At 46.0% G+C, this 13,693-nt stretch overlaps 1 protein-coding gene across 2 annotated transcripts in view; it reads right to left on the bottom strand.

Moving 5' to 3' along the window:
* Nucleotides 1–9,931, bottom strand: part of ZBTB16 (zinc finger and BTB domain containing 16) — a 237,079-nt gene extending 227,148 nt beyond the window's left edge. Inside the window, exons 1-2 of one of the 2 annotated variants that reach the window (XM_029574135.1) lie at nucleotides 9,699–9,931; nucleotides 4,014–5,322 (exon numbers count right to left, since the gene is read on the bottom strand). In XM_029574135.1, coding sequence (XP_029429995.1) covers nucleotides 4,014–5,254 — 1,241 coding nt within the window. In that variant the 5' untranslated portion in view covers nucleotides 5,255–5,322; nucleotides 9,699–9,931. Of the gene's footprint in view, nucleotides 1–4,013; nucleotides 5,323–5,885; nucleotides 6,566–9,698 lie in introns of those variants that run through there. The other variant, XM_029574136.1, reaches the window with a different exon arrangement.
* Nucleotides 9,932–13,693: the final 3,762 nt, after the last annotated feature.

Genomic DNA, 13,693 nt, shown 5'->3' with positions numbered 1-13,693 from the left:
AAAGGAGCCAGTGTGAGCTTGACTTCCCATAGGGAGATTGCACTGCCTCCATCTCCCACAGCCCTGCACCTCCCAGGCTGCAAATCATTCCTTCTGCCACTGTTGCCCCCGAGTCACAGCAGCTCCGATATTCCTATGCATCAGATGTGCAAGACCTGCTTCAAGAAGTCTCAGGACTTGTTGCACTATACACACTCAAAATAAAGAAAATGCATTAACAAAAGTTACTCTTTCTAAAATCTAGGGCCAGTTGTACACCAACAGAATTTCACTGGGGGGTGTGAAAGTAGTTGGACACTTGGAGAGCAGACCCATTCTCTCAGAGAAAAATGACAATCTCAAAGTTATTTTCTTAATTTGAGAGTGTACAGCCCTGTATCGCGGCACTATGCACCCTCCTAAAATGTCCAGGTTGGCCAACATTTGGAGATAGGTCAGATGCTTTACAACATTTTAGAGAAAGTGAGAAAAAAAAAACATATTTGTAGGTTAACACACACTGAACTCAGCTGATTGGCTATTAAAAAAAAACAAAACCAAAAAAACAAGATCTAGTAATCAGCTGACAACTAAACTAAAGCCCAGAAACCTTACACCCACCCAATGGCAAAGCAGCTAGCACTTGCATCAACATCCACTGGCACGCCTGCAAAACCAACCTCTGACAGAAGTGGGGCTCGCCAGCACTGGCCAGAACAGATTTTAGTAAACTCGAGACTGCAGAAAAGTATTATTCCTAAGGATTACAACTGGGGCTATTTAAAAAAATAAACCCAAGCAAACTTGAACACGAATCATGCTGGGAAGTACGGTTTCAGGGTGGGGGAGGGAGAAGAGTGGGGCCCGGAGGCAAAAAAAAAAAAAGCAGGTTAAGGATAAATTAGCCTGGCACAAGGTGTATACAGACGAATACAAAAATCACAAAACAAAACATTTCCGTTTTCTCTGCAGCTCTTATAAACCCAACCTGCACCCTTCTATAAAATAACAAAAAAAAGCGCTCGGCAGTAACTCAACTGATGTATGAACCTTCACAAGTGTACAGGGAGGTCAACGGGACTTGCATGAGCAGAAAGCTATATGGCATCGGGGAATATTTTAGGACTTCCTCTGTGCAGCATTTTGAGCCCATCTGGCCTTCGTTTCAAAGCTCAGTTGGACATGCCAAAGCCGCTGCTTCAGTCTGCTTTCAAAAAAACAAAAAACGTCAGTGTGGCTCACCTGTTCAGGTGTAGCAGAGTAAGCTCACAGCAAAAGCCAGGCAGATTCAAACTGGTGCACAATGAGAGAGTTTAAATATTCCAACACAGCAAGATCAGAAGGGTTACTTTCCCTTAAAATATTTCACTCTGTGTTTAGCTTAAACAGGCAAGGATGTTTTTGTTTTGGTTTTTTTTAAACTCAGTTTTAGATACACAACTATCATTTGCCCAGGCAGCAAACCAGGTTTCCTTCAAGCTGAAAAATGTGAATAAAAAAAGAAGACCTAAGAAAAAAAAAAAAACCCCAAAAAACTAAAATCCTCTTAGTACAAGTTACTTTAGTTTGCAAAACAAAAGCAAAGAAAAAAAAAAGTATCTGAAAGAAGATGAAAAACACGTTGACATTCTGTACTGCATAAAACAATGCACTATATCTATAAACAACTTAGTTACCATGGCATTTATTTTATAAACAGATGCTTAAGTACATTTACAAAAAAAAAAACAAAACAGAAAAGTTCCATTGAACAAAGACTTATTCTGCAATTAACAGCTACAATCAATAGCAATCATAGATTAAAGGTGAACTTTGATGCCGGCATCCAGACAGAAAGAATGAAGTAATGCAAGGCAATGTCCACTCGAAGTCAACATCTTCACATCATCCTAATGGACCAGGCGGTCAACTACTTACTACTACTAAATATTTTTACACATGATGCTATAAAAGTGTTTGCCTGCATCATTTTTCTCCAGCCAACCAATGGTGTCATCACTTTAGTCCCTTGGGGGGAGGGGGGACGCAAAAGGGAGTAGTTTCACAGCACTTTTTTGGGGGAGGGGCGATCGCTATATTTAGATTCAAAATAAAAGGTTGTGTAACTACGTAAGATAATAAAATAAACATCAATGTACTCAGTTTTAAAAAAAACCAAAACAAAAAAAAAAAAAAAACCACACACACACACAGGGACCAGGGTTTTGCTAGCAACCATGAAATTGATTTAAAAAGAAATAAAGCTATGCCAGTATGTATAATAGGGAAAATGAAGGCCCATGGCTCTATTCTCAAAAGAGACCAATTGCAAATGAGCTGGTAGAAACTGCTACGCAGGGAGCAAAGAAACAAAATGCAAGGAAACAGGCCCCCCCTTAGGGGTCCTATCGAGCAATAATTTTGCACCACACGGTATGGTCCGCCTGGGGCTTACAAAACGTTCAAGTTACGCCACAGGCTAAACAATTACCTCTTAATAGGCCCAAAAACATCAGGTCTGATGATACATGGCCTCTCAGATGAGTGACCCATGAGATGCTACTCAGATGTGAAAGGGGAGTGGCGGTGCTGGTGGTGGAATTGGGGGGGGGGGGGGGGGGGGGGGGGGGGGGGGAGGGGAGTTGAGATGGGAGAAAGCAGCCCCAGCACCCTACAGACTGCAGCTGCCCTCTGTACCCTGTAAAAGGGATTTTAATACTGTTTATAATGCTTCCCCCTACCTTGGCCCATCTACTGACGGGATGTTTCATTGGGGGAGATAGGAGGGTACAGCACTAACAGCTTCAAAAGAAAAAAAGAAACATTTGCACCAAAGTTAGCCAAACTGTAAGCTTCAGTTCCTTCCCAATATTCAGGAAGACAGCTGCTGCCAAAGCTCTGGTTTCTGAATGCTCAGGCCTGCACAAGCAACACCCAACAGACTATGGCAATTAAGGTGCTGCAAGAAATCTGTACCTACTACTACATAGACAGCAAAGTATCATGCACACCTGCAAAAAAACAAAACTAATCTCCTACAAGAGATTAGTTTTGTATACATTTGTTTTATTGATGCTTTTTGTACTTCAGAGTTTGTCTTTATTTGGAAAACAAATGAATGAAAAAAAGGCAAAAAAAAAACACACATATTACTTTACGAAATCTCACATCTAAAATTTCTCTGCAGCCATGTTTAGAAAGGTTTCACAGACTACCTCACGCAAGATCACATTGGTCCAGGTTAAGCATGATGTCACAAATGACATCACACATCATCCAGCCACATTCTATGATGGAACAGTGATGACACATTCCTGACTGCACCCTCTCTTCAGCGCAGAGAGGAATTACAAAGTTGCCATTTTACACACCTTCAAAACACAACAACCTGAGCTGAATATTTGTAGTGTCAGGAGATCAGTAGATGTGTTGCAACTACATACCACATGAGATACTGAAAACTTACATAGCACAAGGAGGCATGTGTTTCTTTTTAAGAAATGTAAAAAGATTTTTATACAGTACAAATAAATGGGTATGCAAAACAAAACAAAAAAATTCACACAGGCCAGCCCTGTGGCTCAGTAGGCAATGCTGTGCACTGCCAAGCAGAGGACCTGGGTTTGACTTCCAGGGCAGGCTTCCGCTCCCTTGGCCAGCTGAGGATACTGCAGAAGCAGTGTTCACAGCTTCTAGGAGGAGGAGGCGGGGAGGACGTCTCTGCCATCACACCACAGTAGCACATCATGGCCAGGCTTAGGGTCCATATTAGCTGGGTTCTGGAGGGAACCGCAGTTCATGGACCCCCAGCCAAGTACAGTCACTGTGATGGCAGGACTGAAAAATAAAAGGGAAAAGAAACCCAGGCAGTTGTAACCAAAGGCTCCAGTTCTGACTGAGCTGGAAGCCGGGGGAGGAGGAAGAGGAAACTGCTGGGCCAAAATAAGTAAGCTCTCAGGAGGGACTTTAGATCTGACTATGACACGATTCCTTGGGTCCTAATCTCTTGCCATCTTCTTGAGCCCTGCAGTTAGGCAGGAAGGGCAGGATCTTACCTGTGCTGTTCCACGGCTTCACCATCGGGCAGTTCGGCCCCACAAACACTGCACCGCTCACAGATGCTGTGGCTCTCGCTCTTCATGCCAGCCGCAAGCTCGCCCAGTTTACTGAACAGCTCCCTCTGGATAAAGCCCTGAGGCAGGAGCCCACCATATGCACTGAAGTCCATGGACACGGCGAGGGCCGGCTGCATGTGCAGGCCAGGTGCCAGGGAAGGGGTCATGCTGACCATGGAGTCCGTTTTGTGATTTGGTAAGGCTGAATAGAGGCTCAGCTGCTTGTCCGTTTGAGAAACCACATGTTCGGGCCCAACCGGGAACCCTTGTCCCACCTCAGGGGGAAGATCTGGGGCGGTTTCGTCCCGACCATGGTGCAGATCACGGGCACTGGTGATAACACTGCTACGAGTCGGCGTACCAGGGCCTTCTTTATTTTTGTCATCTGACTTATCGCCACTGGAAGTGCTAGACTCAGCCGTTGGGCTTTCACGGTTGGAGGCCTCATCCACTTGCATGACTTCAGTTTTCACCTCGGAAAAGCTAGAATGCCTGCTGCTTGTGGAGTGCAAGTCTAAAGCATTTTGCTGCAAGGCTCCTTGTAGAAGCGACTGCCCAATGGTCATCAAGCTGTCCACGGCAGTCTTGGTGGGGCTCATGGCTGAAAGTCCAAGGGAAGTGGAAACCGATGGACTCTGGTCTACCAGAGAACTGGCCAGATTTTGGCCCACCATGGTGGCACAGCCACTCTCTTCACTGGAATGTTTTGAGATCAGCAGGTTCTTGATGTACCTGGTTTTTCTGTCCTCCTCGTCCTCTGTGCCGTCAGCCATGTTGACTTCTGCATCATTGTCATCGGAAGACTGAATGGTCTCCAAGATCTTCAAGCACTGCTCTTCCAAATATTCAATCTCCAGAATCTCTGCTGCATAGAGAAGGTCGTCCAGGTCTTCCGCTTTTGCCTGGAGTGTGGCAGTGTAAGCATACTCCAAAATCTGCTGGAAGGTCTTTGGTGAAAGAAAGTCCAAGGTGTAATGCTGGCTGCTGCGATGGAACAGGATTTCAAACATTTTACTAGTGCAAGCCAAAATTGTCCGATGGGCATGAAACTCCTGACTGTCCACCATGATGACCACGTCACAAAGTGTCCCTGCAAGCCGCATTTGGTTGGCTTTGTGCAGAAGCCCCGTGGGGTGGCTTGGATTCTGCAGCTGGATCATTCCCATTTTAGTCAAATCCATGGTGCTCCTGAGATTCAGTCATGAGGCTGTCCTTTTTCTGTGTGAAACTAGCTCTGTGAACAGGTTACCTGGAGAGCAAAAAAAAAAAACACAGAAGAGAGTCCCATTTAAAACTGAATAGGTCACTTCTTTTCAAAAGAAATCATGCAAAGTAGTTAAGTGGTTAGAGAACAGAACTGTGAAACTTGAAGACCTGTGTTCCAATTCCACCTCCAACCTTTAACAGTCACTTAACCTCCTCGTGCTCAAATCTAGATTATTTATTCTTCATGGCAGAGACTTTGGACCATCTGACATACTACTCTTTATACTATGCAGTGCATGGCTACTGCACTGTACAAGTGTTATCAGACGACAAACATTTTCTAGTTGAATATATCATTTTTAAAATTATATGCACTCTTATAAACCACTCGCATGATGAATTTTTGCAGGTGGTATATAAAATTTAAGAAATAAATAGATGTGTAAGCCTATACTACTGATTGCCATCAGATAAAAAACTTAAAAAGAAATGGATTCTGCAATGACCTCTGAACAGAAGACAAAGGGCAGTGCTCTTAAAAATTACAAATCAAAACAGCAGAACCTTCCGGATTTGTATTTATTTGTAAGTGTTATCATTCCTTACATCACACAAAGTCCTTCAGGATCGTCCTTCCCTCATGGGATTCTTTTAAAATTTTGCTCCCTCTTACTCTTTGCCAAGTGCACAATAGCTCTTTTTAAAAAGAGGTGGACTCAAGGGAAATCTGAAAAAAAAGTCCCTTTCTAGTCCTGGAAAAGATTAGAGATAGAAAACAAAAAGATTGTAAATGCCTGAGTTCAAAAGCATCCCTCTTTCTGCTTGCCCTTTTTGGTCCTGCACTAGCCCTTGGAATGAGGAGGGGCTAAGGTGGCAGACATGATTTGTTTTATTAAGAAACTACTTTGGTTTCCCGCTAGAAATGCCCCACTCTCTCTCTCTTACTCACAGCAACTTGCATTAAATACGTTTTCAGGAGCTAAAATCGAGCAGGCAGTTTCAGAATAATGGTAAATCCATAGGAGGTGGCCAGAGGGTGCTGGGATTGCCAGTGCTTCTTTAGAAATATACTGCAGGCTTATTTTCAACGCCTGAGAAAAGTCTTTCAGAGAGGGTCAAGCATCAGCTAACCTGGTTGATGGTTACCCAAGAAAACCAGTTATCAGTCCAGAAGAGCAAGGGAGCACAAGCATCCCCCACGGCTACATTTCAGCCTAGAGTTTTGTAAGAGCTCGCAGGGCATCTTCTTTAGTTGTCAAATTTCTGGCAAAAAAAAAACCAAACAAACCCAAAAACCACCCACCACCTCTTTTGGCAACTCCCTTTTCTTCTTCAGATGTCTGAACTCCAATGTCCCTAGAACCCCAGAAAACTACAGAAGCACCCTCCCCCCCTCTCCATTTCTAAGAAGGGGATCTGGGAGTATTTTTAAAGTATAGTTCTAGGAAGGCTTGCAAGTCAATTACTAGAGGGCCTCTTCCACTATCCTGAAAGTGTCCGGAAGCCCCCCGTCAACTTTCAGGGCATTTCAATCCAGGAGGCGCTGCAGTTCTAAGGCAGTCTCGTGTTACGGGGAATGTGTTTATCGCTCTTTAAAAGGGACTCTTCCCTTTGACAAGATCCCCTCACCTGTTTGGGTTAATTAGCATCCGCAGAACAAAAAAAAAAGAATAAATCGAACTCACGCAACTGTTCCCTGCCAAAGTGCTTAAAAGAAATTTGCACTCTTCACTTTTCCCTTAGCGGTGCTGAAACGCTCTGTCCTACCGAATTTATCACAGACAGACGGTCAGACAGACAGACAGACAGACAGGCATCGTGCAAGCGGGCTCCCCATCTCCGGGCCGCTACATCCACTCGCAGCAAAGGCTTCCGGGGGGGAATAATAAGCGCACGAGTGGCTCCGATTCTAGCAGCACCGCGTTCCCAGTCCGTGCCTGCAGGAAGAGACTCCCGGGCCCACCGAATCTAACTTCTGCCAGCCGGGAAAGCAGCACCTTAGAAGAGAGGGAAACCACCACCACCACAGCAGACCCCCCCCAATTAATCAATAACCGGAGGGTCAAACACAGTCCATGGAAGAAGTGCAAACCCAGCAAGGCAGCCCTGACACGGGACAGCCGAGAGGCGCCCGGGCCGGGGCCGGTTCTGCCCAGCGGAACAAAGGAAAGCCACCAGGATTACAACTGGCGCTGCTTCTCTCCTTCCCGAGCTCGTGGCTCCGGCAGAGCGACGGGCGCGCTGCTTGCTACCAGACCCAAGCGATTGCGCTGGACTTTAGGCGGCTTTCAAAGCAAACAAAACAGTTCTTTAGGCGGCTGGATTCCAATTATTAGCCCTCAGTAAGGAGGTCGACGCCTCTTCCACTGTCCCCTCTGTTAACCAACCCCCCCCAAAAAAATAGGGCTGAAAAATCACTAAAGAAACTGGGTTTAGCAAAACTTCCAACCCTATTTAGGATCTAATGAGGGAGTAAGCGGCTTTTACAAAGCGCAGCCCACAAATTATTGTGCCTTCAAAAACAGAGCTTTGCCTGCTCGCCTTTTTTTTTTTTTTTTTTAGGGGAAGAGAAGTGGCTGCATTAAAAATTAACGGAGCCCTTCCTCTCCTCCCCCGCCCCAATCAGCAGCCCTTGCTGCTGAAACGACCAGAGATCTGTTTAGAAAAAGAAAAAAAAAAGTGTTTTGCTGCGTTAGCTGGCACCTAGTTCCTGGCGATAAGATGCTGAAGAGGATAATATTTTAGGAAGGTAAAGAAATCGCTCGTCAAGACATTTTTCCAAACACCCGATCCCTGAGCTTTTCACTTGGGGGAGAACTGCTGTTTGTTTTCCTTTGAGCAGGGAAAAGCCCATCTTTCAGCAGAACAAAGATACTTTGACGAGTTTAAAGGGTTAATTAGTGAACTATTAAAAGTCCTTTATCAGTGGTGTAAGGCAGAGGCTGAATCCCACTCCCAAAATAAAGTCCAAGCTAGATACACAAAAGAGAGAGAGAAAAAAAAGTGGGTGCCCGGGACCTGTATGTGGTTTAATTCGGGGGGGGGGGGGGCACTTTAGCAGATCTCACTAGCCCTACGTTTCTTTGCAAAAAATAAAACCTTAGCCTTTAGCAATTGTCACAAAAAAATGAGTCTGAGCTTGTACAAATAAATAAAAAAGTACCCCCCCCCCCCCCCCCATCCTAGTACAAATCAAGTGTGTGGCAAAGGTGCAAAACATTTCACACTGCAAAGCAGTGCAAACCTCCAGAAAAACAAGCCAGCCCGAGCTCCGAGGGAGGAAACCAAACAGCAGTAAATCACAATTAAAAACAATAATAAACCTGCGCGCATTACGCGCAGCCGTTACAGAGAGCGCCGCTCCGTCTCCGGCTAATCAAGCCCGGGTCCAGCCCTGCTAAATCGGGGGCCCCCTTCCACCCTCACGCAGGTCCGTCCAGGTTGGGGGCGCGAGCAGATGGTGCCGTAAACGACCCCCAGGTCCGGCATCAAAGCCCCGAGCGGGGGGGGGGGGGTCTCTACCGCTCTGCCACCCGGCGAGCTTTTGAAAACCATTAACCCGTGCCCGGGCGCTAGCACGTTCACCGGTGCCACTAAAGGAGCGAACACAAGATGAATTACAAATCATAAAATATTCATCAGGTGCAAAACTGTAATTAACCCAGCAGGCTCAGAATAGCACTTTTAATTTGTGGGCAAAAAAAAGAGAGAGAGAGAGAAAAAAAAAAGATACACACACACACAAAACCCGTTTAACTAAACGTAATTCTGCTATAAAAAGTACCGGGATAGAAAGGATAAAACACAACCCGCCCAAAACTAGTTAAAAAGAGCTTTTTTTTTTTTTTCTCCCGTGCATCCCTGAATCTCCAGCGGACTAGAAATGTTAGTCCCAGAAATAAGAAGCAGGCACAGAAGCTTCCTCTCCTGTAACAGTGTATGAAATAAAAGCACATTTTGCCCCTGTCAACCTCAGTCAAAATATATTACAGTTTAGATCAAACCCAATTTCCCTTCTCTTTCTCATCTTCCAGCCAGCGATCCCCTGGCAAAAAAAAAAAAAAAAGGTAGTTCAGTCCCCCGTGCAATCATTTAAACATTCATTTCCCCATCTCAGCTCACGCTCCACATTTAAAGGGCGTCCCTTTCCCCCCTTTCTTACTGTTGCTGTTTCTTTGCTGAAGTCACCCTGAAACAACTGCTCCCCTTTCCTCCTCCCCCCCCCCCTTTCACTTTGTATTCTCCTTCCCAGCACACAAAAGCAGACCCATTCCCTCTCCTCCCCCTATCCCGCAAAAGCCCCCTACAGTAAATAAAGCATCAAGTTTATTACATGGCAGCACTGTTAAGCTTGCATGGTCCATTTCAGCGCAAAAAAAAATTACTGTAAAAAAAAATCAGCATGCAGAGGCCACTCACCGGTGATGTTCTACTGTTAGCATTGAATTTTGTGTGATAACTGTTGATGTTATTAAAGCAGCAGCATAATACACCAGTTCACAGTGCCCGCTCCCATTCTCACTAACTCCTCTCTGCTTTAAGGTTAGCAAATCAACACAGCGGTGACGTCAGCTCAGCGCCCCTGCCTCACGCCGCTCCACCAGTGCGGCGCCTCGCGCACTGCTCCCCGGCGGCGGCCATCTTTACTCCTGGCAAAGTCACCGGCTGCTCCCTGGGCTCTGTATGGGGGTGGGTGTGGCCGCTGCTCTCCACTCTTTCTCTCTCTCTCTCTCTCTCTCTCTCTCTCGCTCGTTCTCTCTCAACCTGATCCAGCCAGCGCGTTTCTCTCTCGCTCTCACTCTCTTCCCTGGATCCGCCCTTTCCCAGCCAAATGCATCTTTGCCTGACACCTAGCTGCTGCTTCTCTACTTGTGCAAAGCTGGGTTTTATTTTCAGAAAGAAGTACAGGAGGCTCATTCTACAAGTACCTTCTTTTGGCCTTTATCGTTCACGTTTATTGTACTTGTGAGGGGATTTTTAGATTTCACAATCTGTTTTGAAGTCTGTATTTTTGAGCATATCTATGTGACCGTTTGATGTGTGGGGGTGCACCTACGGGTGTTCATGTGTAATACATGTGTGTATGTTCCCCACCCTCATTTATATAAGGTGATTACAGAGCTGCAGGTCCTAAGGACAGACCCAGCCAGCTCTAATTATTCATAGTAGAATATTAACACAATTCGAATAGTGCATACCAGATGTAGGCAGCGCTGTATAGGCACGCATAATGGACAGTCCCTACTCTTCCCTTCCCCCTTGCTCCTGCTTCCCTTAGAAAAATTGAAACTCAGAGGTCCATATATGTAATCTGGACCCATATATATTCTAACAAAAATGTATACCACAAAGTCTAATGTGCACTTATTTGCATCCTAACAGATGTTTACCTCCCAAAGTAAAAACAAACAAAAAACAATACTGGAACTCCTGATTTTTTTAAAGATTGTTTTCTCCCATCTGTTAATGCTACATTTGAAAAAAAATATATTCATACTTCCTTTTCATTTAAAAGTGGAGAACGATGTTGAGTCAATTGGGTCGAATGTACTTAAGCATTTTTCCTCATAGAAACAAAATGAGGGAAAAGCCATTTGGTTGCTACACCTGGCGCAATGCACAAAATACTAAATCACCAGCAATGCCAAAACAAAACCAGATCCTGGAATGCTGCCTGGTATTGTAAAGCATTCATGACACGTGGAACTGACCGATCCAGCTGTTCACAAAAACTGCAGCAGTTACTAATCTGAGGCTTCATTTTGCTGGGCTGAAACACCGAGGAAGGCACCTTTATTGCAGATCTGACGTTCTTTGCAGCAGAATAAAATGAAACTATTTAAATGGCCTCAGCAAAGGTGAACAGCGAGCTTCTTTTTCTTTTATTTATAAACTATTTTCATCTAGCCAATCTCAAACTGGATCCTCTCTTCTCCCTGATAAATAGTATTCTTTGGGAGTAGCTTTTCCTTCTTTACTGCGCAGGGATGTGACCTTAAACAAAAAAGTGAGAGAAAGAAGTGAAGTAAGAGGTGGCGAAGAGAAAAAAAAAAGAGAGGAGAAAATATAATAGAAAAAAAATAAACCCGAGAATCATTAAAATAATAAAGTTTGCATTTGAAGCTTCTCGGTGCTACTTGCATGTGTTCTTCTTTTATTTTTTTATTCTTTTTATTGCAGTTTACCGAAATGCATTTGAAGGCATTCGGAGCAGAAATCGATGCCGTCTGAGAGTGCACAGCCAGCACTTGGGTGCCGGCAGGTTCCTCTCTGCGTTGCACTGAGCTCCGGAGTCCGTCCCTCCCGCTGCCTGTTGCAAGGATGTTTAGCAGCTCCTAACAATGCATCCGCTACAAAAGGAGGATGTGCGAGCACTATTGCTGGAAGTCTTGTGAAATGAGGAAGGGGGGCGCGTGCACCGACCCAGTACCCTCGGGTTCTGCAGGGCTGCAAATAACCAGCATGGGGAAAAGACGACGACCCCCAGGTGAACTTCAAGCGCTGGGGGTGGGGGTCTGGAGGAGAAGAGAAGTTGCTACAACTTTGCTTCACTGCGAGCACCCTGGACTCTTCCCGGCGTGCTGCCAGGCGGAGAGCGCTGGCGCCGGGAAGGGGCATGGACGGTGGCGCTTTGGGACTGGAGGCGGATCGCTGTCGCGGGCATCACCCCCCCCCCCCCCCCTAGCCCTGGCAGCCTGTGGCACCGAGCCTCACACAGCTGCGGCCGCTGGACAGCGCTCGGCTCCCGGCGGCCTCTCCCTGCCAGCAACAATCATGGAGGAAGGAGGCAGCCTTTCCAGAAGCAACGAAGCGGAGCCGGCGCATGCATGCAGTCCGGCTTAAAGCTGCAGCGCCTGCCACCGCGTTACCGCCAGCCAGCTCCGCACAGCGCGCGAAACAAAAGCGCCACTGGCAGAACTCCTGGGACCGCACTGCTCGCCACCCCCTCCCCCTCAGCACAATGACTGCGAGCAGAGGCCAAGTCTTCCCTTGGGCCCTTTCTAGGGCCGGTGGCGAGAGCTCCGCATCCGAGCCGGGCCTCGCCACCCCCTGTCAGGCTGCAGGCGGCGATGCTTGGGGGGTGAAGCTGGGGACGGCGGGAGGGAGGTCAGAGGTGGCACAAAGTGGCGGCAGGTGCACGAGCATCTGCCCCGCCAGCCTCATGGGCTCCGGAGAAAACGGGGGCGTCTTATCTGCGCGCTCTAATGCCTCTTCTGGGACCAGCAAAAGGTTCTGCTACCCCCTCGTGTCCCGCGTGGCTCACAGAGACCACGGCCACGTTGGATTCTTTTGAGGTTGGGTTTGCACAAAGTTCTCAGAGTCTGCAGGGAGTCCAATCGCCCCTGCAGGGTGGACGGAGGGGAGACAAGTGGGAGGTGGAGCTTTGTTTGGGGGGGGGGGGGGGCAGCTTTTAGACTAAGGGGAGAAAGCAGGTTTTTTTGTTTACTTTAAAGATAACATTACAGACATATTTATTTTAACATTGTTTCACACTGTCAACAACAACAAAAATGTTGCCCAAGGTGATGTATAGCATATTAAATACATATACACAGTGTAATAACATTTCATGCAGAAACAAAATACATCTCATCTATAACCGTCGTAGGTCCCTGTAAACGTGTGTGTGTGTGTGTGTGTGTCTGTGTGTCTGTCTGTCTGTCTCCAAACACACACATCTGTGTATATGCAGATGTTAAAAGGTGCTCAGAAAAGTATGAATGGCTCGGGAAGCAGGCAGCTCTCCAGTCTGGCCACCCATAGTGCAGAAATGGGCTTAGAGAAAAGTTTGTGCATTTCTCGCCTTTTCACCCAAGGAGTTTTGTTTTTCATGGTGTAGTCCGAATATCAGTGTAGACTTTTTAAATCTCCAGCACATATCTGCTTCGGTGATGTATTGGCTCCAGTTTGTACCTTCACCATGCGCGCACGCGCGCGCACACACACACATTGTGCGTTTTCTTTATTTTATGAATCCTTTAAAACATCTTAATATACCCTTGATTACAGATCTTTGCTCCCTGTGTGTACCTGGTTTAAATAGCCTCTGCTTTATAAGCGGTTCCATAAAATGCAAATAGCTCAAATACACATTTTTAATCCTCCAATTTGTTATTCAAGGAGCTGCTGCTGGGTTTGCTCAGTGGAAACAACTCAAGCTCCCAATTTTGACACTTGACATATTGTCCTCTCTCACTCGCTGCCTGTCAGCCCTCTTTCACATTCAATGAACTTTTTTTGCATTTACAAAGTAGAAATAAACATTTATCTCTGCAATTAGCAAACAGCCGATCTTTCCCCTTTTAAACGTGTTAGACAAATAAACGTAATACATTGCAAAAATATAATTTGCATTTGCTTTCAGCTAATTTGCTTTTTTTAGTGTGCCTCTGTGCATGCAATTTATGGTGAAC

The sequence above is a fragment of the Rhinatrema bivittatum genome, chromosome 12 (genome assembly GCF_901001135.1).
Source record: "Rhinatrema bivittatum chromosome 12, aRhiBiv1.1, whole genome shotgun sequence".
NCBI classification, from domain to species: Eukaryota; Metazoa; Chordata; class Amphibia; order Gymnophiona; family Rhinatrematidae; genus Rhinatrema; species Rhinatrema bivittatum.
The sequence above is the reverse complement of the archived record's forward strand: the minus strand, read 5'-3'. Positions and strand labels throughout refer to the sequence as shown.